This window comes from Nyctereutes procyonoides, unplaced genomic scaffold, assembly GCF_905146905.1.
Source record: "Nyctereutes procyonoides isolate TBG_1078 unplaced genomic scaffold, NYPRO_anot_genome, whole genome shotgun sequence".
In the NCBI taxonomy this organism is placed as follows: Eukaryota; Metazoa; Chordata; class Mammalia; order Carnivora; family Canidae; genus Nyctereutes; species Nyctereutes procyonoides.
Genome location: NW_026575126.1, coordinates 7,512,302 through 7,539,296, shown reverse-complemented (window position 1 = coordinate 7,539,296; position 26,995 = coordinate 7,512,302). Strand labels below are relative to the sequence as shown.

General features: G+C 40.3%; 1 protein-coding gene across 4 annotated transcripts in view; it reads right to left on the bottom strand.

Moving 5' to 3' along the window:
* Positions 1-26,995, bottom strand: part of ST6GALNAC3 (ST6 N-acetylgalactosaminide alpha-2,6-sialyltransferase 3) — a 509,644-nt gene that overhangs the window by 94,733 nt on the left and 387,916 nt on the right. Inside the window, exon 4 of one of the 4 annotated variants that reach the window (XM_055341432.1) lies at positions 3,078-3,865. The exons of the other annotated variants lie outside the window; for them this stretch is intronic. Coding sequence (XP_055197407.1) covers positions 3,784-3,865 — 82 coding nt within the window. The 3' untranslated portion in view covers positions 3,078-3,783. Of the gene's footprint in view, positions 1-3,077; positions 3,866-26,995 lie in introns of those variants that run through there. 4 annotated transcript variants of the gene reach the window in all.

The window sequence follows — 26,995 nt, the reverse complement described above, 5'->3', positions numbered from 1 at the left end:
AAAAGAAAAGCATTAAAGTGAAATGCTGTTTGATGAAGACTTCTAGTGCCTAGTCGAATAGTAGAATAAAATAGTTATTAAATGCTATTTTTGCTCATGAGGCAGTTGTTATATAAACTATATAGTTGTTATAAAACCTGTAACCTATCACCAATACTATTTAATGTTTTTCTTTTAGACAAATAGCTTTACCTCTTGACCTAGAGAAAAAGGAGACTTATAGCAAAAAACAAGCTCATACATTAAGTGCTGTTCAGAATTTTAATAATGGTTTGTCCAATATTTGAATTCACTTCCCTAAAGATAAGAGAAAGCAAATTAGATTATTTAGTTACTTCTTCCCTGCTGAAGGGAAAAATATCATCTGCAAAGATATTAACACATTCCTATTCTGTTTCCATTTCTAAGTGATTGCTCTACAAAAAAACCGTTGTTTTTTGATAGATAGTAAACACAAAACTCTGGATTCTTGTTTTAACATCTTTATTGACTACTACATGATCTTGAAGGATAACATTCCTTTGCTTCATTTTACAAAAGCCATGAAAATTCGAACTTGCCCATTACCAAAAAAGACAACAGTTTGGGCCTAAAAGAAATCAGGCTGTTGTCTGGTGATTATTGACCTAAAAAAGAAAATTATTAACTTCAGCAGGGATACTAGAGTTTCTCAGCTTTGTATGCACATAAGCACGAAGACCAGACTTCCAAATGCCAGGCCAGAGATGGTTGCAAAGGCTAGTAGATTTTCTTGAATTTATAAAAATAATAGTAAAGATTTATATACCACTGATTTTGTGAGACACTCTCCTAAGCACTTTACAGGTGGCAAGAATTTTATCCTCCTCATCATTCCGAGAGCTTAAGATCAGAACCTATAGGATATGCTCCCTCCTCTAACCCTCCCATGCTCTAATGCCTTGAGTATGACTATTCTGTATTCCATGCAGGCGATTTCATATTGAAGATTCTCTTGCTTCATGTTAAAAAATTGTTAGTGAAGTCACAGAAGCTTAGAGAGCTAGAGTGAACAAGGATCCATGAAATCATTCAGTTTAACCAGGGCCCAGAGAAGCTATCTGACAGGCCAGGTGTTGCACGTCTACTTGGTGGCAGATCAGAAACTAGAACATGGCATTCTGACCTCTGTATATCCTACTATTCCATATCCCTTTTCTCATGTGAAAGGTAAGATATCCATTTGTTTCAAACAAATCTCCTGATCCCCTGCAACATGCCAGGCACCATTTTAGACACTAGAGCTGTACATAGGAAGAGAAAATACTCTCATGAACTCATGCTCTCCAACTCCCTAAATAATCAAGAATTTATTGAGCATCAATTATGCACCAAGCTCTAAAAAAGGTCTGCAGAGGTGGAGATGGGTGGCCTGGGGGAGGGAAGAATAAAAGAGATGGTCCTTGACCTCCAAGGAATTGCATGAACGACAAGGAAAAAACATGAAAATTTATAGGAAAATTAAAAAAAAAACAACAAAAAACAACCCACCAGCATATAATTAAGCTGTAGGGTAAATGAAAACCAAGGAATTTCAGAGAAGGAGAGATCCCGAGAGTAGGAGGGATCTGTGCATGTAAAACGTGGAGAAAGCAGAGAGGTAAAGGTGATGGTTGCTTACCGTAGAGTATGCAGCAGCCAGATTTAGAGACACGCACAGACTTTAAAGATAGTGACTAATGTAGGGATCAAATGAAATGTATGCATCATCTGTGTAAATCAAAATACATGCACAGATAACAATATGAATTATTCGGCAAAGATGTATACGATCAAAAAATGCACGTAAAACATAACAGAATGCCTACCTAGGCAGAGGGGAGACAAGGGAAGAGGAATAAATAGGATACATTAATTAATTGATTGACTTAAAAATCAGATCAGGCTTTCACAGACCAATGATAAAAATGTGCCATGACCTGATTATGCCAACTCTCTGTTGTCAAGTCCAAGGAGAAGACTCAGCATGGCCTGCAATAGGCGCTGTGGACCTCTGCAGAGACATATCGACCGTCTTCACGCCGAGGGAGGGATGGAAAGGTGATCTGGGTGAGGGAACAGGAGGAGAGGGGAGAGATCAATATGCCAGGAGAGGAAGGTGCATGTGGAGAAAAGGGAGGAACTGTGGGTACATACGTGTGGCTCGGGCGTCCCACAGGAGCCCTCTGAGGTCAGCCACAGGGTACAAATGATGTGCTGAGGTCATCGCCTGAGCTGGTGAGTGATACAGATGAAGAGACTGGGGAAGGCGAGCCTGGCAGCATCCGGCGTCTGTCCTCAAGACACAGGACACCGGTGAGGCATCTAGGAGCTCGAGCCGTGTAGGGATGAGGGCCTGAGTGAATGGGGTTTGCGGGAAAGAAGGGGACATGAAGAACGGACGCCTGCACTGCGAGCAGATGATGAAATGTCCCAGGGATGGACTTGTTTGGTCCTTGGTGCAGGACACTTTTGAGAGTTCACTTCAGCCTTAGCTGTGGTTCCTGGAAACAGTTAAGTGGGTCACTTGCTGAGCTTTCCTTAGTGGTAGATTAATTAGCCAGCTGTAACTCCCGGATCTCTATTTTTAAATAACGACTTGCATAAATCTCCAAAGACAAGAACTCGCCACTGGTATACAGCATATTCCAGCAGCTGCAAGTTATTATGCCCAGTGGAAATTAAATATCTTTTAGGGAAATCATGCAAGATCTCGTGACAAATATGAAATTAACCCCTGCCACCTCTCTGCCCAACTCATTTCTTCGCTCGTCTGCCATCCTAATAAGCAGAGTCTCTGGGGTCTTGAAATGACAGCACAGTTGGCAATATTCTAAAAAGGCATTATTCATCCATGAGCATGAGTGAAACATAGAGCCTTTGTCCCTGATTGAGCTAGAAGCTCTGGAAATCAAACATCAATAAATACACACGATAGGCCCCTCCTAAAAGGCGATTAGCCTATGGCCAGGCCAAGACGCTTATAACTCCAGGGATGTACATAAACAAATAAACAAACAAGCCATTTTATTTATAGTTTTTATTTTTTTTAAGATTTTATTTATTTATTAATGAGAGACACAGAGAGAGAGGCAGAGACACAGGCAGAGGGAGAAGCAGGCTCCATGCAGGAAGCAGGATGTGGGACTTGATCCCAGGACCCCGGGATCACAACCTGAGCCAAAGGCAGATGCTCAACCACTGAGTGACCCGGGTGCCCCTTATTTATCATTTTAGGTGTTTGATTTCTTCTGCTTAATATCCTCAAATTCCCTCTTCTCTTTCGCTTTGACTGAATGTATTCTCATTCTGGTTCTTTATTACTTCTTTCTGTCTTTATGAGCTCCAGATTTCAGATAACATGTGATTTTTGATTTTCCCTTTTCATTGCCTATTTTTTACATTAGGTTTGGGTTCTTGCAGTTTGTAGGAGATATGAGATACAATGCCCTCAGTCAGAGTGAAAACAGGAAAACAAGCAAGATTATCAAGAGCTGGCTATGAGGAACTCTGATAAAGCTGCACACAGTTACAAGGGTCCTGAGGTCTGGCGCAAGCTTTGGGTGCTCGAACACCATTTGCAAATGTGTGTTTAATAAAATGGCAGTCAATACACTGGCCGTGATCACCAAGTGAAGGATTTGACTTGTTTGGCCACTTTCAAGGAAGGGAAGAAACCACACACGGCTTTGGTAATACCAGAAACCTATTCCCTGGGTGGGTGGAAATGGAACTCTTAACTTTCCCAATGCCTGATTTCCCACTTGGGCACCAAGAATCTAAGAGCTAGGAGAGAAAAAGAAGTAATGCCTCTAGAGACTCGGTATAATTTTGGGTCAGATGCAAAGCAGAGGAAACCAGGAGTGACCTGAAAGGAGAAAGGGAGGTGATGGTTAGGACAGCACTCCTGCATGGAGAAGCCCAGCACCCAGGCCCATCTCTGTGCAGAGCTGCTGCTCCTTCTTCAGTTCCCATCTCGATCCCCAGGCCTCCCACAGGCTCCGGGACATCTCTAACTCTCCCGGGCAGGGCTGCAAACCCTTAGGCTGCCAGGCAGCACCATTCTCCTCTCTCATCTGAGTCCAGAAATGGCTGCAGCCTGGGCCTCGACCTTGACCCTGTGACCTCCCATGTCAAGAAGTTAACACGGTTTCTGCCTCTAGCTAATGGTCTCCAACATCACCAAATGGGAGTCTAGCTTATCTATTACGTGAACTTCAGTCTTTGGCATAAAGGTCATTATTGTGTTATGCACCTGGAATCACATTTTAATGAGGCACATCACATTCTCTTACAGTCAATGAGGGGGAAAAGAAGCACACAAAATGGAAATTACGCCTAAAATGACCTTGCTGGATTTCTACATCTGGCTAGCAGAGCCTGTTTCTATACATCAAGAAACTGACGTGGTGGCTTTGTCATACAATCGGGCGGCCCAGTCTCATGTTAGCAAACATGCTATTATGGAACATATGGCATAAGCCTATTAGTGGTGTGCACAGTTGATGAATTCCCAGTGCAGTGTACCCATGATGTTGACTGATTCACTGCCACCCTGCCCTAGGCTGCTTCCAAACATGTCAGTAAAATAAAATGTCATCCATATTTGCATTCTGAAGTTATTCCATATTTACACATGCTAATAAAAACAAAAGCTTGCTTTTTAAGGAAGGGGCAAGATCCATAATCAATATTCCGAGAGGCTCCAGTGTTTGACATGTGCTGCATGCATTGCATTCACCGGAGTAGCGACTTGGAAAACACAGGTAGGCTGGCTCTGCAATTTCTCACCTCTTCCTAGCCAGGCCAGCGGTAGCCGAGAGCAGACAGGTACCCCAGAGATCCAAGGGTACCTGTAGATCACTCACTTCCTCAACCTAAACAGCTTGCCCTAGGTTGTTGTTCAGTGACTGCACAAATATTTCATGAACCAGTGAATGCATTAGCTCTGCCAATCGCCATGACGGATGGTGCCCTGAAACTTCTCTGGCCTTTCATTAATAATCAGCTCCCTCTCCAAGTTCCTCAGCCCTGCTGTCTTTACTGGAATATAGTATTTGGGGTCATTCCCTGGGACATGGAGTTCTGGCTCCGGAAAACACTGGTATTGTGATTTTCATGAGCAAATCACTTAACCCCTGAGTCTCGAGTCCCTTAAAATGGGTGAATTACTGCCTTTGTCTTTAGGGATTCCTTAAGTTACAAAAGATGGACCAATTCAAACTATTTTAAGAGAACACAAAGATTAAGTTGATTAGCTCATATGGCCAGGAGAGCTATTGAGCTTCAAATGCTAGAGTCAAGACTCAAAACCACCAGAACTCCCTTCCTCCTCCGTCTCACAGCTCAGCCCTGCTCTGCTTGGGCTTCATTCCCTCCTACTGCAGCCCCACCTTCTTCACTTGACTTTAACCCTAATTTCACATTCTTGTACAATCATGAACTCAGAGGCAAAGCTGATTTATCTCCAAGTTCAAATCAAATCCTTCTTTGGTACCCCAGAGGAGGCCTCCCATTGGCCATCCTGGTTCCCACGTTTACCTCAGGACAAGCAACGTGTGACTGATGGGCATGGGGTTGTGCCCATTTTGTACTGAGGGTCAAAGCTAATGGCTAGAGGGGATTACCAGAAGAGGATTCGAACCTTGCTGAGCAAATGAGGCAAAAATTAAAGCTACGGCCCTGCTAAGTTAACCCATCAAGTTGTCGTGAGGATCCTGGCAAACAGCAAGTGCTGCAGAACCACAGGTTACTATCCTAAGTCCGTGACTTTGCAAGCTGCCAAATGTCACATGAGTCCTAGCAAAATCGCCACCATTTCTATTTATTATTTCTCCATCCAAGAGTGGAACCTGCCTCGGTCAGTATTAAAGACAATTACAACGATCATAGTTGACATTTCAGAAGCAATTGCCGCATGTTTGCAACTGCTTTTCTGAGCACCTTATCTGTGTGACGTCTGAAATAGGTACTATTATTGTTCCCAGTTTTTACATAAACAAATCAACGCGCAGAGAGATAACGCAACCTCCCCAAGTCACTGAGCTAGCAGGGGAGTGAGTGTTTGGATCTAGGGGAGTCTGGGCCGGAGTTCACATGCCCAACCATCACACCTCAGTAACTCCTGTGCTAGAAGGATGAGGTGGAGGTTGAAAGGCAATTAATATTTTGCATGATACTGTGTGTTTTTTCCCTGATGTGCTGCAAACACTACAAGATTGGTGATTGGATCTGTCTTATTCACAGTTGCAGAAGTATGCCACTCTTAAGGCCTACATGACTAGTATGTGAAAGGGGAGATAATTAGAATTGGGCCAGACTTTTATTTGAGTGTCTGAATATCATTTAAATAATAGTGCTTTTGAAAATGAATATGCACATCCATTTTTCTAAAATTCAGAAAAGATGCATAATATTCAGGTGCCTAATAACTTGGCTGCTAGTTAATCATGCTTGACACTTATATAGCACTTCACCTTTTAAAATCACTTTAGAATATGTTAGTTCATTAATCCCTACAAGATCCGTGTGAGACAGGGAAGGTCTCTGTGCCTGCCCTAGATCTCCCTGCCCTCTGGTATCTAAATACTTGGTGGACCAGGAAAGGAAGAAAAGAATTGGATAAACCAAGCTAGGAAATGCATGCGGCCCAGAATGATGGAAACTAGTAGGTAGTGAATGTGAAAGGAACATCCTCTGACTCTGGAGACGTTTGCCCTTGACACATCAACTTGCGACATACAAAAATCCATATGATGATAATTACTCACTTCCAAATGGTTAAAATGTAAGAAAATATCAATCAATCTGCCATCTTCAACTTCACATGCCTATACACCAATCATTTGACCTTGTCTGTGGTCATTTCCTTTGACTAAGATGTGCTTCTAATTGTAAATTCTCATCCTCTTTTTATACTTCTATTCCAAGTTCTGCTGCCCATTCTAATTTCTGCTTTTCTCAGAAAGGATCTGCCCAATGTTAACATCTAGTATGACGTGGGCCATATTCAGCCTACATTCCTTCATATTCTCTTGTCATTGGCTAACAGTTGGCTCTAGGTTTGGGTGTGATGCTGAGCTAATTCCATCAGTCCTCTGAACATTTCACTCGTATCCTGGGATTCCATCTGCTTCTGCTCAGGCATGGACGCTGATCAGCACTGACAGTTCATAAAAGTACAGAGAGAAAGGTACATGAACAAGGTAATAGGGCTAAAAACACCTCCCTGGGATGCTTTGGATTCACCAAAAAACACTTTTAAAATTAATGAGAAATCATCCCAATTAATACAATGGCATAAAAACCAGACCTTCCCAATCCAGGTCACCGTACAGGACATATTTCTATTATAGAGAATCATCTTATTTCTGGCATCAGCTCATCCTCCTTTCTCAAGGTACCGAGGATTAAAGGGAAGGCAGTATAGGGTTTTAATTTGAGCTCACATTCTAGGATCAGGAATACCTGGGTTCAAATTGATGGAACTAATTACTAACTATGTGACCTCCGACAAGTTGCTTAATCTATTAGTTTCCACAGGATAATACCGGAACCTATTTTATCGAATTGTTATAGGATTAAATATAGTAATCACTCACAGACTTAGCACAGTCTCAGGGATATAGTGAATACTCAGAAATAAATATTATTAGCTGTCTCCAAGTTTCTTTGATATCCTCACACTCAATTTTGAGGTATGATATTGAGGCTTCTTTAAAAGGGTAAATCCAAGAATTCTAGGTGTTTATTATGTATGAAAGAGGAATATGTTCTGGTCTATGTTAACACATAATGATCTTTATCCACCCAGGCTAGAAAGAAAAACGTTCCAAATCACCCCAAAGGTCAGACACTGTCCAACAGTTAGCAGACTAATATGCAATGTTGACCCTGGACAAAGTCATGGGATAGATGATCTGTTTATGACGAACCTGTTTTTATGCGTGTACCCTCTTCCCTCTTCTTGAGATGTTACTCTCACCTTATTTTATTTGGGGGCAATTGAGGGCCTCCCAAATGCTTTGGAAGTCCCAGCAAATAAAGACCACTTTATCTACTCGTGAGTGCTCCTCTGGCAGCCCAAGACTCCCAAGGTTACTGACAGTAGCTTTTGTCCATTTCCTATAACCACATCATTAACCTGGAAGATTTTTCAGCTCCTTTCCCTGTCTTCAAACAGCTATAAAGATAATCCATGATAAAGGGACTTGGCAGTGTTTCTGATTACCCATTAGCATGGGACGTGGCAAGGATGTGGGGGGTTGGGGAGTGTGTTATCAAGTTCATGGGTTAATTTGCATTGGTATGGGGAAATCTGAGCAGACCTTTTTAGAATCAATCCACTGGGGGAATATATAGAAGGAAGCATTCAAACCACGGTGCTCAAGCAGAATGAACACTTATTTCACAGACACAATTACAACTGCCAGGGGAGAAAATTTTTCCAAAACTATTTAATCTCTGAAATGGGCAATAAGCTTGTCAGCCTCTTGGGCATTTCAACCTTGGTGCAATGGTTCATAGCAAATCTTTCCATGACCAAACCCCATCAGATTCATCAAGTGTCTCCATTCTCTCACAATAAAAGTCATTTAGGGCTCTGAGGATGAGGCAAGCTTTGTGTGTGCAATATATGCTCCACTCTGTCACCAATGCAAAACCTGAGGATGTGTTGGAGAAAGGAGCCTTGAAAAATGAGGATATTCATCTTGCAAGTGTTTGAGGTGCTATTTCTAAGCTAATCTCCCCTACAAATCAAGGAGTCCAATTCAATTCAAGTCCAATTCAAGCTTGTCTTCCAGAATGTCTAGTAAATCCTCAAAAACATGAGCTATGTACTTGCTTTGTGCTTCACTTTCTACTCATCCTCCTCTCAGCCCCATGAGTTCATTAGAGCTATGGAAAGTATTAAGATTCAGATGAGAATTAGCAGCCAGAGAACTTACTAGAACTAACCATCCCCCCCTATCATGTCTATTAATGACTGCAACATCATAAACAATAAAGTTTAATTAGGAACTAAAGTGTCTATAGCAATTAAATATGAAGGAACTATTCAAAAACCCAGCAGGAAGGATCATATTTTTAAAGCATTTAAATTGCAAATGATGTTATTGACAGAACTTTTAAAAGAAATTTTGTGTTTGGGGGAAAAATATCTAAACTGAAGCGTTGACTCCATGACATTTACAGGCAAATAAATATTTAGGATGGATCAATTTGTAACTATGAGCAGACACTTCAGGAAATATAGAGACCTAATGGGAGCCATCCTTAATTTCCACCTCACTTAGACAATGAAAAAAAAAAACCCAACAACTTAAAGGATTCAGAGTAATGACATGACTCATTAGTGTTAAGGCCACTTCAAATTAAGGGATTTATTTTCAGTTACTGAGAGAAGAAAATTGTTAATGAGCTTCATGCATGAATATCTGGAAAGGGCTATAGCTTGCTCTTTAGGTACGAAACTACCTGAAGTTGTATCTGCAGGTATTTAAGTTTCTAAGACCAGAGCCTAAGTAATTTTGCCTTACTGCTTGATAAACAGTGCTGGGAATGGAAGCTGTGTGCCCACTAATCCACTAAGAAAAGTGGGGAATATTGTGACTCACAGGGACAGGGTAAATGCTGGGAAAACAAAAACAAAAACAAAAACAAAATGGAAGCCCTACCATTATGGAAAGACATGGAAAGGAAGGGCTAAGTTGAGCCTTCACTGTTCTAAGTTTATGTTATTCCAAATACAGTGGTGGCAACCTCACAATTCAACATAAAGATGAAGAAAGGTTAGGCCTCTCTTTCTGAATACTCTGAAAAACTGCATTGCTGCTGAATCTGTCATTGTTTTTGGCATTTACTCTTGAGCTTGGAACTTGAAAGTCTTCTTCCATATTTAACTTCATCACATATTAGGTCCATTCCAGAGAGGTGTCCATTTGAAGCCTCTGGTAATAAAAGTTTGGTGTTTGAAAGAACTGTGCTGAATAATTTAATTTTGTTCCTTGCAAACAAGTTATATAAATAGTAGCCTCATGGAAAATGAAATACTCAGGTGCAAAGTCAAAGGAGAAGTCCAGAATATGAAGACTAAACAGGATTGGAACTTTGTGGTTCTGTCTCTTATACCAGTTACGAAAAAGACATTGGATTAAGGGTCTCTCGACGGAGTTGGAACACTGCCAAAATAACTGGGCATTTGTTCATTGGCTCCTGGGATGACCTATATCTGTAATTCATTTCTAAGTTAGGGAAGAAAGCAGAGGCTGATATTTTTGAAATGCCTTTCTGACGGCCAGGAATCATGGCAATTTTATTTTCTAGTACAATTATGTTTCTTCCTACTCTGTTTGAATTGCAAAGGAACAGAGCATGGCATTCCCAGTTGAAGTTTTCAAGTTGACAGTCTGATAGTCTGATCTATTTTTATTTACTTTTAAATTTAAATTCAAAGCCAGTGTTCATAGGTGCCTTCACAACAAGCTGCAGGCCTATGGGAAATACTCCCTGGCTCCTCTGTTTATCTAAAGTTTGGCCTCCTCATTATGATCAATTAATATTTCAGAAGGTTCATTTTTTTCTGAGATTGGAATAGATGTCACTTTCCAGAAAGCCATTTTCATTGCTATTCATTTTCTTTTCAGTGTCTTGTTTATGACTAAAAAATGCACTGATGATTTCATAATGAGAGTATATTATGTAGAAATGGAAATATAATCTTTGAAAAGTGAGACTTTTTATGTGCTAGGTAACATTTCTCTTCAATTTCCCTTTTCATGTGATTTTTTTTTCTTTTCTAAAGGGAAATAAGTGTTAGGAGAGAACTGACATATATATCAGGAATTTAGAAAGTATATTTCTTGAACTACTATAAAAATCTAAAGGGACCAGGTGATTAAAGTCCTTCATTTTAAGAAGATTCTCTTTGAGAAATCCCAGAAGCTGGAAAAAAATTGTCTTTATTATTGCTTAAGTTTTGTTTAAGGGCATAGAACATATCAGGTTCTGTAAAGAAACATAATATTTGCCTCTAAATATTATATACAATTTTTTGTTTGTTGTTAAAAGCAATACAGTTCATAATGTGAAAAATGCCAATAAAGCCATTGAGTATGAACATCATGAGATCATTTACTCATTTACTTCGTAATTTATTTAAGAAGTCAATGATGAGTACCACTACATGTCATTATGGCAAGCATGAACATGAATAACATGTCTTTCTTTACCTTTAAGAAGTTTATAATATATTAACAGAGATAGAAATAATCAGAGAATTATATAGAGGTCAGAAGGTTCAAAATATTATGGGATTTCTAGTTCAAGATGGCCTACTGAAGGTGCATGTAAACCTGTCTTCCCTCTCAAATTACTACTGATATGACCTTATAACAAACTATTATAAAAGCCATGATAAGACAGGAAACCAGACATCTTAACAGCAGAGCAGTTGGGAAGGAATTTTGGAAGACATAAACAAGAATAGATTGACAGGCATTTCTGTTCCATGTAGCTTAAAGTAGTTTTTGGTAGACCAACTCATCTGCTGAGAAGAATTATTTTTAAAAAGCAAAATAAACACAAAAATCCTCTGTTTAAGGATATACACAGTTGCCAAAATAATGAAATCTGGAGAGGCCAAAAGCATGAAAAGGGGAGACTCTTAGAAAGGTATAATGATCTTCAGCTGCACTTTCCCTGGAAGCTTGTGCTGATTCTTGCATGGGTAGACCAGGAAAATGGGTTTTGACTGGGCAGAGGGCCATTGTTGAGGATAGAGAAACCAATAGATATTTTGGAACTTAGATGAGATGGAGTTATGAAATTGGATACTTGAGGAGCTTCAAGAGAGAACTGATCCTCTCTCCCTCAAAATATATGCCAAATACTGAAGGTGCACAAAATATGAGGCTTAAGAAGTAAGCTACAAACTCTGAGAAGTAAACTGGAAAATTCTGCAGTCTCCTGGTACTGAGATGACAAAGACTTGCTAGGGTAAATGGACATAGTGAATACAGCAAGCTCTTAATTGAAAGCAATGGAAGCCTCTGGACTAGAGACAGGGAAAACCAGATACAGAATGAACTTTATTTTATTTTGATTTAATTTTTAAAAAGGTTTTATTTATTTATTTATTTATTTATTTATTTATTTATTTATTTATTTATTTATGAGAGACACACAGAGAGAGGTAGAGACATAAGCAGATGGAGAAGCAGGCTCCCTGTGGGGAGCTTGGTGTGGAACTCGATCCCAGGACCCTGGGATCACACCATGAGCTGAAGGCAGATGCTCAACCACTGAGCCACCCAGGTGCTCCTGAACTTTAGTTTAATTTAATAAAAACTTTAATCTAGCCTAAAACTGGCCCCTTCCTAAATGATTTAAGATAGCCTTTCACTCTATCTACCTTGGAGAGGAAAGGATAATCATTTTCTAGTGCAAGATCACAATATCTGGAGTTTCTTCCATATTTATATATTCAGTGTTCTTGACTCATTAAAATCATGCTAAGGGATGAGTCATGTGTCTGAAAACCAAGAGGAAAAAAAATAGGCAACACAAACAGCTTTACAGGTTATAAGACAGTTTAAAGAACTATTAAAAACCTGATTAATATGAATAAGGAAAGAAAAATGAAAGATGAAATGTTGGAGTTTTTATCATGTAATTAGAATCTGAGCCAGTCTTGTTTATATTTTACATACATATAAACATTGCATTATTATATATAAACAATGCTCTCTCTGTATATATATATAATGAATCATATATATATAATTGTATATATATATATGATTCATTATAGGGATTTGTCCCTACACAACTGTGACAGCTGGTTAAAAATTCACTGTACGGTGGATGTCTTTGTATTTTATACTGGAGCTTCATGTCTAAACCGTTAAGCATTTGGGGAAAAAAAGATATAAAGTTCAGGACAGTGAGAATAAATTGGTATCCAAAAGAATGAATGGGAAAACATCAAGATGGACTAAAACGCATGCCAGTTTTTCACTGCCTCCAAATTTATATGGCAATTGTCATGCACAAGAAGTTCTTACCCTTCATCACATGGTTGAAAATACATCTGGCTGAGGATTCAGAGAAGCTGAAATAGGAAAGGAAGCTGAAGACCTAGCTGCTGCCCAACATTAATGAAATGAGCCAACAGATCAGTGACAATGTGTGTGAGATGCAATAGCATCTGATGTTACTTCATGACCTTCGAGGTATAAATCAATATGACTATTGCTTTAATTCTTCCAAAACTCACATGTAATTTTTTTTTTGTACTACTTGAACTTAAAACACATACGGAAGAGTACTCTTGAAATGTAGTTTAGCTTAGCTTAATTGATATAATGCAAAGTCGCTAAAAAATCCATACAAAGAATTATATGGGAATTCCAGAAATAAAAAGTATTCTATCTTAAGGCAAAATTAATGCATATAACACAAAACCTGGACAGGGTTGTGCACAAAATTAGTAAACTTGAAGACAATTGAAAAGATCCCAATGGAACACAGAGAGATAAAAGAATGGGTAGGGGGCAAGAATAGAACAAAAGAGAAATAGTATAACATATATATGTAATAGATACATCAGAAAGAGAGGAAAGAATTAGAAAGAGACAATATTTGAAGAGATGGTGGCAAAAAAATAACCCTCCAAACTGAAGAAAAACATTAATTCACAAGTTCAGAATACTCAGCAAATTATAAGCAGAATTAACATTTAAAAAAATCATTAAGGCACATGATAGAAAAATGCATTTTATAAGAGATAAATATAATAAATCTTAAAAGCAACCAGAGAGGGAAAAAAGGACACAATCTTCAAGGAACATCAATTAGGAAATTGGTGACATCTCCATAGAAATGATGTAAGCCAGAAGACAATGAAATAATAGACTAAAAATGCTGAAAATGACTGTCAACTTAGCACCTGTGAAAATGTACCTCAAAAATAAAGGGGAGATAAAAACATTTTCAGAAAAACAAAAATTAAGACAATTGTCAATAAGATTGCACTAGAAGGAATATTAAAGGAAGCTCCTTATGCAAAAGGAGTATGATCATAGAGGAAAATACAGAAATGGAGAAAGAAAAATTAGTAGCAATGCAAAAATAAATATAACTGAATTTAGATGGTACAAAAGTTCTATTGTTATTATTGAAAAGGTAAAAAAATCATCATTTGTATTAGGCTGTAATAAGTCAGAGATGAATACTTTGATCTTTTAATCATTAAGCATTTGCTTAAAAATGTAAAACTGATAAGATAATAGAAAAAAATTGAATGGCAAAAATCCAAGAGAAGGCCAAAAACCAAAGGGAATAAAAAAGCAAAAACAAATGAGCTAAATAGTAAACTCATAATAAAATGATGGATATAAGCCAAATGTACAATGAACTACATTAACTATAAATGGACAAAATAGTCCAAGTAAAAGATTAATATTTGCAGATTCTGTGGGGCACCTCGGTGGCTTAGTTGCCTGCCTTTGGCTCGGGTCATGATCCCAGGGTTCTGAGATCAAACCCCAAGTTGGGGGGGGGGGTCCCTGCTCAGTGGGGAGCCTGCTTCTCCCTCTGTCTCTGCAGCTCCCTTTGCTTGTACTCTCTTTCTCTGTGTCAAATAAGTAAATACGATCTTTAAAAAAAAGTTATATGTGGCAAGTTATATGTGGCATACAACAGTAATGAGGTGCCATGTACCATGTAAATATTAACCAAAGAAAACTGGTATATCTATACTAATATCAGACAAAATAACCTTAAGGAAAAATGATTACTAGAGATAATCAAGGTCATATCATAATAAGTTGCTAGTCTACTATGAAGACATAAATCTGAATGCATCCAATATGAAAAAAATACATTTCTGCTGTAAGCCATACACATAAAAATCAGTGACTTTTTTCCCAGAGGAAACTCAACTAGCCACAAATGAGAAGTAGTAATGAAGGCTGGAAGTAGTAGACTATGCATCATTGGTCAGGTAATTTTTTTAAAAAGAGTATTTATTTATTTATTTATTCATTCATTCATTCATTCATTCATTCATGAGAGACACAGAGAGAGAGGTAGAGACACAGGCAGAGGGAGAAGCAGGCTCCCTGTGGGGACCCTGATGCGGGACTCGATCCCAGGACCCTGGGATCATGACCTGAGCTAAAGGCAGATGCTAAAACACTGAGCTACGGAGGTGCCCCTGGTTAGATATTTTTTATTAGTGTGTGTGTGTATGTGTGAGTGTGTGTGTGTGTGAGTGAGTCTATTATGCCAATCTTCTGCTCTTGGAGCAGCCAATTTCAATATCTCCTTTTAGGATTAAGCAATAAGTACAGCTTTATAAAGTGGGAATTCTGAGAAGTACCTCTAGTAGCTTACAGTCTTCTGTGCCAAGATGAGGGGCTATGAACTCTCTTTAATGAGAAGCCCATCTAGTTCTGGGTCTCTTTTCTCTTGTCCTGTCCCTGGAACTAAGGTTCCTGTTATGAGAGCCTGTATTTGCTGGTAGGTCAATAGGAATTCTCATTTGTGCTAAGTAAATAAGATGTCACTATCAATACCTTTCAATCAAGATCCTCAGATACAAATATGAGCAAACATACATGAAGCACTAAACATTTGAGGGAAACTGCAGCATGGAAAGAGTCATTGACTCAACAAACAAAAGTAATCACTAAGGAAACAAGTAAACAGAAGAAACACCAAAAGAAAGTATATATATATGTATATATACACCCGTTTTTAAAAAATCTCATAAATATTTAAAAAATATATTATCGATGATAAAAGCCACTGGCTTCTATGAAAAATAAATGAGCAGAATTCTTGGAAATTAAAAACAGAATTACCATAAATTTAATAAATCGGAATAGTTGAAAATTGAATAATGAACTCAAAGATCAAAATGAGGGTTTCTCTTACAAAACAGCACAAATGACAAAGAGTTGAAGGGTATAGGAAAAGAGAGGACTCGTTAGTTCCTACAGAACAATAAAACGTTCAAGGATCTCAAAGAAATCTTTGAAATTGAACCATAATTAATTGGGATCTGTCTCAGCAGATATCAAATTAAAAAAGAAAAGATAAAAGGACTTAGAAAAAAACAAGGATAAAGACTAATTTTATGATAAACATTTTAAACTTCTATATCGGAAGGGCTGTGATGGGCAAAATTAAGAGATACCTAGGAGGAGATACCTATAAGATGTATAATATACAATTGTTTACTATTCATTTTACACAGAATCTTTCTAAAAAACTATAAAGATGAATAAGCCAATAGACATCTGAACAAAAGACCATTCACAAGAAAAGAAATACATGGGGCTAAGAAACGTATGCAAGATTCAACAGTCTCACCAGTATGAGAATAAAAATTAAACTGAGAAGATGGTATATTTTGCCCATTTGATTGCGAATGTGAAAAAGATTGCTAGTAGTTTTGAAAATGTGGTGAAAAGAGCAACCTCAGATGCTATGCGGGCACAGCCCTTGTGGAAGCAATCTCTCCATGTGTAGCTACCAAAATATAAAATGCACATACTCCCTGACCTAGCAACCTCATTTCTAGGAATCTCTCCTAAACAAACACTTGCATTTACACAAAAGTCACATATATTCAGTGATAGAAAAAAAGAAAAAAAAAAGATTTTGAAAACTGCCAGTTATTGAAACCCAACTCAGTTTAAGTAACAAAATCAAAAAGGAAAGACCATAAATCCATCAAAGCAAACATTAAGAGAAAAAAGTGCACATATACACATGCATGTATACACAGATTTATATGTGTACGTATGTGTGTATGTCTATATACGGATATTTCCAAAACCTATTGTTAGATACCACTTAAAAAACAACTCAAGTGGCAGACAGCATGATTCTGTCTAAGAAGCAGCAACAGCAGAAAGAACAGACACCAGGAAAGTCAGGGCGTGTGCACATTATGTACATGCATAGGTAAAGGGCAGGGCTCTTACCTGAGGTTGCCCATGGGAAGCAGTGTGGGTTTGGAGGAGAGGTGAAGGCGATCCTTCACATTTTAAAATTCTATTTTCCATATTATGAAACTCTACCCCCACAAAAATCATAATATTCAACTGTGAGGTTTCCATGTAAAAACAATCATTTATTTTTTTATTTTTTTTAAAGATTCTATTTATTTATTCATGAGACACACACACACACACACACACAGAGGCAGAGACACAGGCAGAGGGAGAAGCAAGCAGGCTCCATGCAGGGAGCCTGATGCGGGACTCGATCCCAGGTCTCCAGGATCAGGCCCCGGGCTGAAGGCAGCGCTAAACCGCTGAGCCACCCAGGCTGCCCTAAAAACAATCATTTAAAGAAAAAGAAATGATGTTACATTAGCCCAGGGGAAAGAAGACACTAACACCAGGAGATCACTCCAAATTTGGAGCCTGCCCTTTAGGAGGTTAAGGGAGATAAACAGTTCTCAGATGGCCATGACACACACAGTACGTAGGTCTGTAGAAGTACAAACAAATTGGAGGAGTCAGGAGAGAGCTATTACTTCGAATATATTATCTAATAATTCATTTTGTTCCACCACTTAATGTGGAGAGGAAAATTCAACTCAATTGAAATCATTTATTCATATCCCTAAACTGAACGGCGTATTGATTTTGATATTCATTTTCACTACATTCAAGAGGCCTTCCATGTGGAGCCCTTTCCATTTTTAAGTGTCCTCGAATCACCCACGGTTGTACCGCCACTCTCTGAATGTCAAAAAGGCACAGCCACACAAAGGGGAGACGGCTTCCTGTTCAGTTTAGTGGAATTTAACAAACATTGGCCAAAGGGCATTTATGTGCCAAGTACTGGCCAAGGGCCGAAGAGAGGGAGGTGAGAATCCCATGTCCTTGCTGTAAAGATCCTGCGAATCTATCGGGGACAGTAGAGGCATAAGCGCCAGAGCTGTGTTCAGGGCGCATGGGAGAGGAGAGCAGGGGTGCTGTACACAGGTGGGGTGGAGGGGACTGGCAAAGAAGTCCTGAGGAGGAGTAGGCATTTAAGGTGGGACTTGAACAACAGCAGGATTTACGTGGGGGAAGGAGGTGTGGAGGGTAGGTTGATGTTGTGAAACAGCACAATGGCCTGTTTGAGTGGATGGAACTCACTCTTCCTGGATTGTCAACGGTAAGAGGGAATAGGGAAGGAGAGGATGCAGGTGAGGGCAGAGAGGTGGACTGAGGTTACACTCTAGAGGGCTTTGAATGGAGAAGTGGAGAATTTGTTTCATTCGGGGCAGGATTTGAAGGGTTTTAAGTTGCTGGGTTAGATTTCTTTTATAAATGGCTCATCTGGGTAGGATAAGAGAAGAGGGCAAAGACACCAGTTAGGAGAAAGACCCTACGTCCTGATCTAGAGTGGTAGCAACAGGTGGTAGGGTGAGTGGCTATGTGTTTGAGATTCTCCATCTCGGAAGTCAACTCAGCAGACCTGAGGATTAAATGAGTTCATACATACGAAGGGTTTAGACCAGTGAATGATGTGTAGTCAACACCACACAACTGTTGGGCATTATTATTGTTGGATCCACCATGTTCTCCGTACTCCTTCACACTTTCTGCTCCCCCTTCTCGGACCATCCTTTCTTCAGCAGTCCTCTCTCTGGTGCCGTGGCTCACTCCGCTGTTCCCATCATGACATATTCTGAGGTCATATGCGCTCTCCCTGGCAGCAGGCTGCTAGACTGCAGGGTTGGGTCTCATTTGTGTTACCTTCCCTAGCACCCAGCAAACTACCTTGCACAGGGTCCCTCAAGGTGTTTTTGGTGAAGAGTAGGAACCAAAACCCACAATACCTTACACAGATTATTTTTAGCTCAAAATCATACCTCCAAGTTGAAAATAAAGTTCGATATGAACACCCTTTCGAAAGTTCCTGTCCAGAGTTCCTAGTGTGCTGTGGGTTAAATCATGTCCTACATATTTAGGCTGTGATTCTTACTCCAACATGGGAAAATCTATGCCATCCAAGCCTGTGATTTCATCAGCAGCGGATGCTCTATCATGCCTGCCTGCCATGTTGTAACTGTGCTCTGGAGAGTCAGGCTTAGCTCTCACAAAAGAAATACACTCTCCACCATCTCCAGACTGATATTCAAAAGGTTGAGAAAATCCCTTCTTCCTTGTAATAGGTAGAATAATATCCTTAAAGATGTCCCCATCCTAAACTCTGAAACCTGTGAATGTTACCTTACATGGCAAAAGGGACTTTGCAATTGTAATTAAATTAAGCATCTTGAGATGAAGAGATTATCCTGGATTATTCAGTCCCAATGCAATTGCAAGGATATTTATAAAAGAAAAAAAGGGAAACAAGAGAGTTAGGAGTTGACTTGTAACACCACAACTGCGAGAAAATAAATCTGTGTTGTTTTAAGCCACTAAGTCTGTGGTAATTTGTTACATCAGCAATGGGAAACTAATACATTCCCTTAACTCAACTCTCATCGGTACAATTTTCAGTTTATTTGTTCCCTTTGATGTAGTTTCAACATCTCAAGAGCTGCTCGTACATTTTGGTGTCAGAGTAAGCATGGATCCTCATTTTTTAATGATTCTAACCAAGATATTACTATAGTATCATCCCAGACAATCCCAATATTGTAAATTTCCATCTAGTCTTAATATAAAAGTCAACTTAACCCAAGCCAGTTCTCCGAATTCCTATAATATTTTTGGAACTATTCTTTGAGTGTATACTGGATGTTCCCCATCTCTTTTCTTCATCTATCATTTTGTGTTTATTCTTTTGCCTTGTTTTTTTCTTTTTTTATAAGATTTTATTTATTTATTCATGAGAGAAGCATGAGAGAAGCATGAGAGAAGCAGAGACACAGGCAGAGGGAGAAGCAGGCTCCTCGTGGGGAGCCCGACACGGGACTTGATCCCAGGACCCCAGGATTGCGACTTGAGCTCAAGGCAGACGCTCAACCACTGAGCCACCCAGGCATCCCCCCCACTTTTTTTTTTTCCCTTTGGCTGCACTCAGTGATGAAAGATACTTTCTTAGGCTACCAGGATGCAAAAAATTTCATGCTGTATCAACAACTGAAGAAGAACTCTGTTGGTCTTCCCAGAATAAATAATAACATTCCCATTCCCTAATGAGCTTTAAAATGACAAGCTGTTCAATTCTTAGACTCTTAAATTAGAAGGAACTCAGACCTAGAGAATTCTATCCTACTTGGTAAAGTATTTATTCTTAACATATATTGTCTTCACTAAGCTGACGCTCCATGCTCACCATCTAGCGTATCCTGCCAATTTCAGGACATTTTTATAGGGCAGAAAGACTTTCTTACTGATTCTTCAATGAGATGTCTCAGACACCATCTGAAAATTTTCAACTTTTTATTAATGTAAAAAAAGGATACCGTATTCCAAAATCTATAAAATGTTAGAGCGTAAAATGGGGAGAACAAAAGGACACCAGGGGATATCGATCGCTACCTGGTGTTGACTTAGAAATCTGGAGTCCAGCTCAGTCCCTGGTTGGTGGCCCTTCTCCCTCTCCTGGATTCCTCTCCTGGATTCCTTTCTCAGCTGCACATGCTCGCATGGCAGGCTTCTGGATGTCATGTTTCAGCAATGCTAGGGCCCAGGTCACAAACTTCAAACATGATGCAGCCTTCCTAAGTCTCTCTGCAGAGAGTTGGGGGGGGGGCTGTTTTATTCACGTTAGTGTTGAAACCATTCTGCTATCACATCTCCTTGTACTGAGCCAAATCTCCTCAAGTTTTTTAGTCAAGATGAAGACACGAAGGGCATTAATAAGCACACGAGAAGACGTTCATCATTAGCCATGAGGAAAACCCAAATCAAAACCACAATGAGACACCACTTCACACCCACTGGGATGGATATACAGAAAATGACAGAAAATAGCAAGTAGTAGGAAGGATGTGGAGAAATCAGAACCTTCCCATATTGTTGGCTAGAAAATAAAAAAATGATGCAGTTGCTTTGATAAGTGGTCCTAATGCTTCCTCAGAAGTTTATACATCGAGCTCCTATAGGACTCTGGAATTCCACTCTTGGCTATGTACCCAAAGGAAATGAAAACTCAGGTCGACACAAACATTTATGTATGAATGTTCACAGCAGCATTATTCATAAGAGCCAAAAAGTAGAAATGACTCACTCAAATATTTATTGGCTGATGAGTAAAATCCACATATTCAGCCATAAAGAGGAACGAAGTGCCAATACTTGCTATGACATGAGTGAACCTGGAAGACATGATGCTGAGTACAAGAAGCTGGTCACAGAGAACCACAGATCATATGATTCCGATTATTTGGAATATGCAAAATAAGTAAATCCATAGGGACAGAAAGTGCATTCATGGTTTCCCAGGACTAGGGGTTAGGGGACTGAAGGGTGGCAGCTAAGGGCTGTGGGGCTTCATCTTGGGGTGATGAAGATGTGCTAAAATTAATTATGGTGATGACTGTACACCTCTGAATACACTAAAGCCAGTGAATTGTACACTTTAAGTGAGCAAATTTTATGGCATGTGAATTATATCTTAATAAAGCTGTTTAAAAACAAAAGGAAGGGGCACCTGGGTGGCTCAGTGGTTGAGCATCTGTGTTTGACTCAGGGCGTGATTCCGGGGTCCTGGGATCGAGTCCTGCATCAGGCTTTCCTAAAGGAGTCTATCTCTGCCCCCTCTCTCTGTGTCTCTTGTGAATGAATAAATAAAATCTTTAAAAATAAATAAAAATAAATAAAAACAAAGAGAATTGGGATGAATGAGAATGTCCCCCCCACGTCCTTTCCAGAACGGTGTCACAGGTGGCGTAACCCACGTTCCCTCCTCCAGCCACCTCTCCCTCCGGCCCCACCTCCTCTTTACGTAGAACTGACAGGATCAAAACCAGCAGCTGTCCCTGAGAGTCACGGGCCTGGACTGCCCAGAATTTTAGGCTTTGTTTTGTTTGTCAAATAATGAATAGCAAAGGCATTTGCTTAATCCTGCTCGTGTCTTCCCGAAAAAACCCTGCCAGGATCCAACAGCATGTCATTTTTCATTATTTCCAAAGGAACATTCACCTAAAATATTTATTTCTGTTCTCTTCCATGCGTGCTCCAAGGCTCTGCTCCGCTACATCAACATTCATATATATTTACTTCCCCTGACTTGTAGTCATTTCTCCAGGACCTGTCCTCCCCAGAGAGATGACAGCTAATTGCCTTTATGACAATCCGACTGCTGTCCCCTAATCCAAACCTCCTTAGCCAAACTGTCTGCAGCCTCCTCTCTCTACTACCCAAGCCACCTGCCGTGGACCTAAAATCCCCACTACCAGTCTCTCTTTGGGAAAAGGCACTGAGGTCCTCCCTGAATGATAAATGTTCCTTGGAAGGAAAAGCTCTGGGACTATAGTCCCCTGTGTGTCTCCCAATGGAGAGTCAAACACAGTAGTTGCTCAATAATGTTTCTAGAGCATGAGTTGAGAAGGTCTGGAGCATGCGACACGACCCAGGGAGGGTTTTGCATGTTGGTAACACGGGGCCAAGGAAAGCCTCCGGGCAATGAAAATCTGTTTACTGTGCCACTGAAAGAAAGAAAGGGACCATTAATGGAAAGATGAGGTTTTATTTTTTATTTATTTATTTTTAAAGATTTTTATTTATTTATTCATGAGAGACACACAGAGAGAGAGAGAGAGAGAGAGAGAGGCAGAGACAGGGGCAGAGGGAGAAGCAGGCTCCATGGAAGGAGCCCGATGTGGGACTCGATCCCAGGACTCCAGGATCACGCCCTGGGCCGAAGGCAGGCACTAAACCCCTGAGCCACCCAGGGATTCCCGAAAGATGAGGTTTTAGTGTAAAAAATCATCACAGTTTCGCCTCGGATGGACCCAGGCTCCTTTCTACTGTGACAAGAGGCTTCATCCTTGATTCTATCTTAATGTGACGTTGCTCTACCCCATTTGAACCTCGGTCGGCCTTCAGCGGTAGAAGTAGCTGTCCTCTCCCCTTGGGTTTACAGCAGCTAATAAACCCTTGCAAGAGCCCCGAGATTCAGCGGGGTGCAGGGTACCACCTAATGCAAGCAGAAGACCATCTGGCTCTCACGGCTCCATTTCCAAGGGCTCAGCAGCACTCTGGAGTTTATTAGCATATGATGTGTCAAATAAAACCCATGTTTCCTACACAGCACATTATTAAATAATGATTACGTCTCAAGGTGGGAGCTGAACATATTTCATTTTTTCCTCTGCCGTGAAATAAGGAGGTCGCCCTCAGCAGCTATTGACAAGTACAAATGGTCAAATCAACACTGTGCCTGGCACTGAAATGCAGTGGCCCTGCTTCCTCCCCTGCCCATGCGGCGCCACATGTCCATTGTAAAATTATTTCTGATTGTTAAGATCAGCTAAAGGTGGAAGATTCATGACAGTGAAGCCTAAGGCCCTCCATGCTGAGCTCTATGTCCAGTGCACTTAACACACGGTACTAATAACGTATTCTAAGCGACGCACAGCCAGAGGGATTAGCTCTGCTTCTCCAGGGATGTGGAGGGGATTCTACATCTAAATGTATCGAAGTCCTTGCTGCTTTGGAAATAAGATTCTCACATTAGGCCGACTGAGCCTTGCCAATTTGGGGCCCGGACTTGCTTTTCCTTGGATCTCTTAATAAAGTGAACAACAACCACTCCCTGTGGTGTCAATAACTGAGGATGCACGACAGGCTCTAGTTTGATTACACGTCTAAATGTTACCTGACGTATGACCCTTGATTTTTCAATCAAGTTTTGGCCTCCCATTTCTTGGCTAAATATGCTAATTAGCACATCACTATCGAAAATAACGCTGCTGCTTAAGGAACCAGAAAATATTCAGGCATGTTTTGGGACGGAGAATTGTTTTCTGCTTAGTAGGCCTGTGCTGTAAGAAGACACACACTTCCTCGCTGGCCAGGTGGAGTTGCCTATGCGGATCGCAGGATGGGGGGGAAGGACGAGAGGCTTCTAAGCCCTCTGTTCTTGCAGGGGCCACCGTGAGGTAAGCTGGAAAAGAGCAGCAGTGGATCTGAGCCTATTAAAAATGCTTCCCACATCAGAACATCTCTCTATCGTCTAAGTCTTTTTAAAATAACTGAGTACCTTGTATCAATACCAATAGATAGTATCGCTGAATACTTTAGAGAAGTTCAAATAGCAAATAATAGAACTCCGGGAACAGTAAAATCTCACCGTAATATAATCTGTTATGCCACTGGACCACAAATTATGTTAGGTCCCTTCTCATCTAAGACTCCATACAGTGAAAGGCCAAAAATACCCTCTCTCATATGCATCTAAATGTTCTCTGAGCACCCATTATTATTTCTTTCTATGCTCTGCGAATGTTTCATCTGCATTTACATTTTTCTTTTCTCTTGATAAGATTAGAATCTTTATTTTATGACCTACTGCATTTACATTTCTGCATACTTTTAAATATAGCTAACTTTCATGTAGTTATGAATGCAGAACTATCCATACGAAATATGGTGATGCTACATTAATTATGCATTCATTACTCAAGATATTCTATTCAACGCTGTAGTGGGTTGAGTTGTGGCCCCCTAAAATATACCCACCTGGAACCTCAGAACGTGACCTTATATGAAATAAGGGTCTTTGCAGATGTAATTAAGACACCACTGAATGGCTTTACCCTTGGGAAGTCCTGCTTTGTGGCAGTGTTTGTGGGCCAGATTCTCTCTGCCCCACCTCCTTGAATTCTCTCACTGGCTTTATTTATTTTAGTGTATAGAGCTTAAAGCATACTTAGCTTTTACACCCTGTTACACGTTATCTGATCTACAATCATAATTTAAACTATTTCTACACTGAGATACTAATTCGAATGTTTTAGTTGTGTATGTGTATTTTTTCACGTCTCCCTATATATTCAGTCACACGTACTGAACACATTAAGATATTGCTTATTCACCATATTTTTTATATATTAACTTTTGTTGTCTTGTGTTACAGTGGGAAGAACACAAGTTTGTCGTAAAACAGACCTAGACTTGGAGAGTTTGTGGTCTTAGGCAAGTTATCTAACCACCCTTCTCCTTATTTTCTTCTGCCCAATGACGTTGTGGGCTACATTGTGCCCTCCTAAAGTTCTTAGAGTGAAATCCTAACCTCTAATCCCTTAGAGTGTGACCTTACTTAGAGACAGAGTCTTTAGAGGGGCAATCAAATTAGAACGAGGTCATTAGGGTGAGCTCCAATACAATACAACTTATAAAAAGGAGAAATTTGGGCGCAGAGACACACATAGAAGGAGGATGATGTGAAGACACAGGGGAAAGACAGCCATCTACCAGCCAAGGAGAGAAGCCTGGAACAACAGATCCTTCCCTCACAGCCCTCAGAAGGACCTAAGCCTGCCAACATCTGCATCTCTGACTTACAGCCTCCAGAACTGTGAGACAATACATTTCTGTTGCGAAAGCAGCCTACTCTGTGGTAATTTGTGTGGCGGTCTTAGCAAACTAATACAAATGGCAATAAAAATACTTAACCTCAGGGGCATCTGAGTGGCTCAGTCAGTTAAGCATCTGGCTTCGGCCCAGGTCATCAGCTCAGGGTCCTGGGATCGAGCCCCGCATGGGGTTCCCTGCTCAGCAGCCTGTCTGCTTGTCCCTCTCCCTCTGTTCCTCCCCCTGTTCATGCTCTCTCCCCATCTCTCTCTCAAATAAATAAATAAAATCTTTTTAAAAAATAATACTTAGCCTCAAACAGTTATTTTGAGAGGATTAATGACATTGTTGGTCTTTCCCTGAAGACCATTACCTTTTCCTATTTGCTAAGAGAGCTCGGGTTTTTCCTTAGGTGTCAGGAAGAGATCCCTTGCTCTCAAGAATGTGGATGCAGTCCCCGGAATAGGTTGAGCACATGACACCGCTAAGGCCAACGAGCGTCTAAGGGACACTGCTGGGGGTTCTGAGCAAGATACCTTTCCCTAACGAGAGAGCTACAGGTGGAGAAACATGGCCCTGTGTCCCTCTTTGGCTCAAGGTTTGGAGGTGGGTTGTGGGAGGATGTGATGCTTGACCCTGCCACAGTTGGCTCAGATTGTGGGAACCTCGAGGAAGCTGAAGCATCATGGAGATGCTGAGCAGATGCAAAGCTCCGATTTCATTGATTGGCTAAACCAATTCCAGTGACTGCCGATACCCGGACTGCTTGTTATATGAGAAAAAGAAACTCGTATTGTTTAGCACTCTTGGCCAGGGATTCTCATGCGGAACTGAGGCAATAAGGCTCCTATTTCATGCGCGCACTCAGTAGACACTGGGTCCCTTTTCTCTTTGTTCTTCGGTTTAAGCTTCTGTAACTTTATTCCTCTGTCTTCCTTTTGGGGCTCATTCGCTTGGGCTGTCTTGATATCCTGCTTCTCTATCTTTGGTTTCATTAATTTAGCTTGTTCATCAAGCATGTTTTGTTCATTTCCTTTACTCATCTCATGAAATTTGCTTCTTCCAGTCAATTTTCCCCAAACTGACCTCCTTTCCTGCTATTTCAGCAAAAGAAAAAAAACTCAGAATGGTTTTTGTGTGACTTGGAGTCTAATCTCCTGGGATAAGGACCTTGCCTTTTGAATCATTTGCCTTGCAGACTCATCGTCTATGTGTTTGGGGATTTACAAATTACACGTGGAGCATAACCCGGGCTTTGGTGAGAGCCTACAGTGGAGAATGGATGGGAAATGGGCTAGAGTCATTGAACAGGCTCTGGCCTTTTCTACCAGGAGGTCAGTGGTTTAATTTGGCTCAAGGTAATAGCAAGCAAAACTCCAAATAAGAAACAGCTTGAAGGAAGAGGCAGAGGGTAGAGAGGAAAAGGAAAGGAGTGCATATTAAATTAATTTTCATTTAACACATCACTGCCAACACTGGAAAAACAGTAAAAGAGAAGAATATATGTCTTCCTCCTC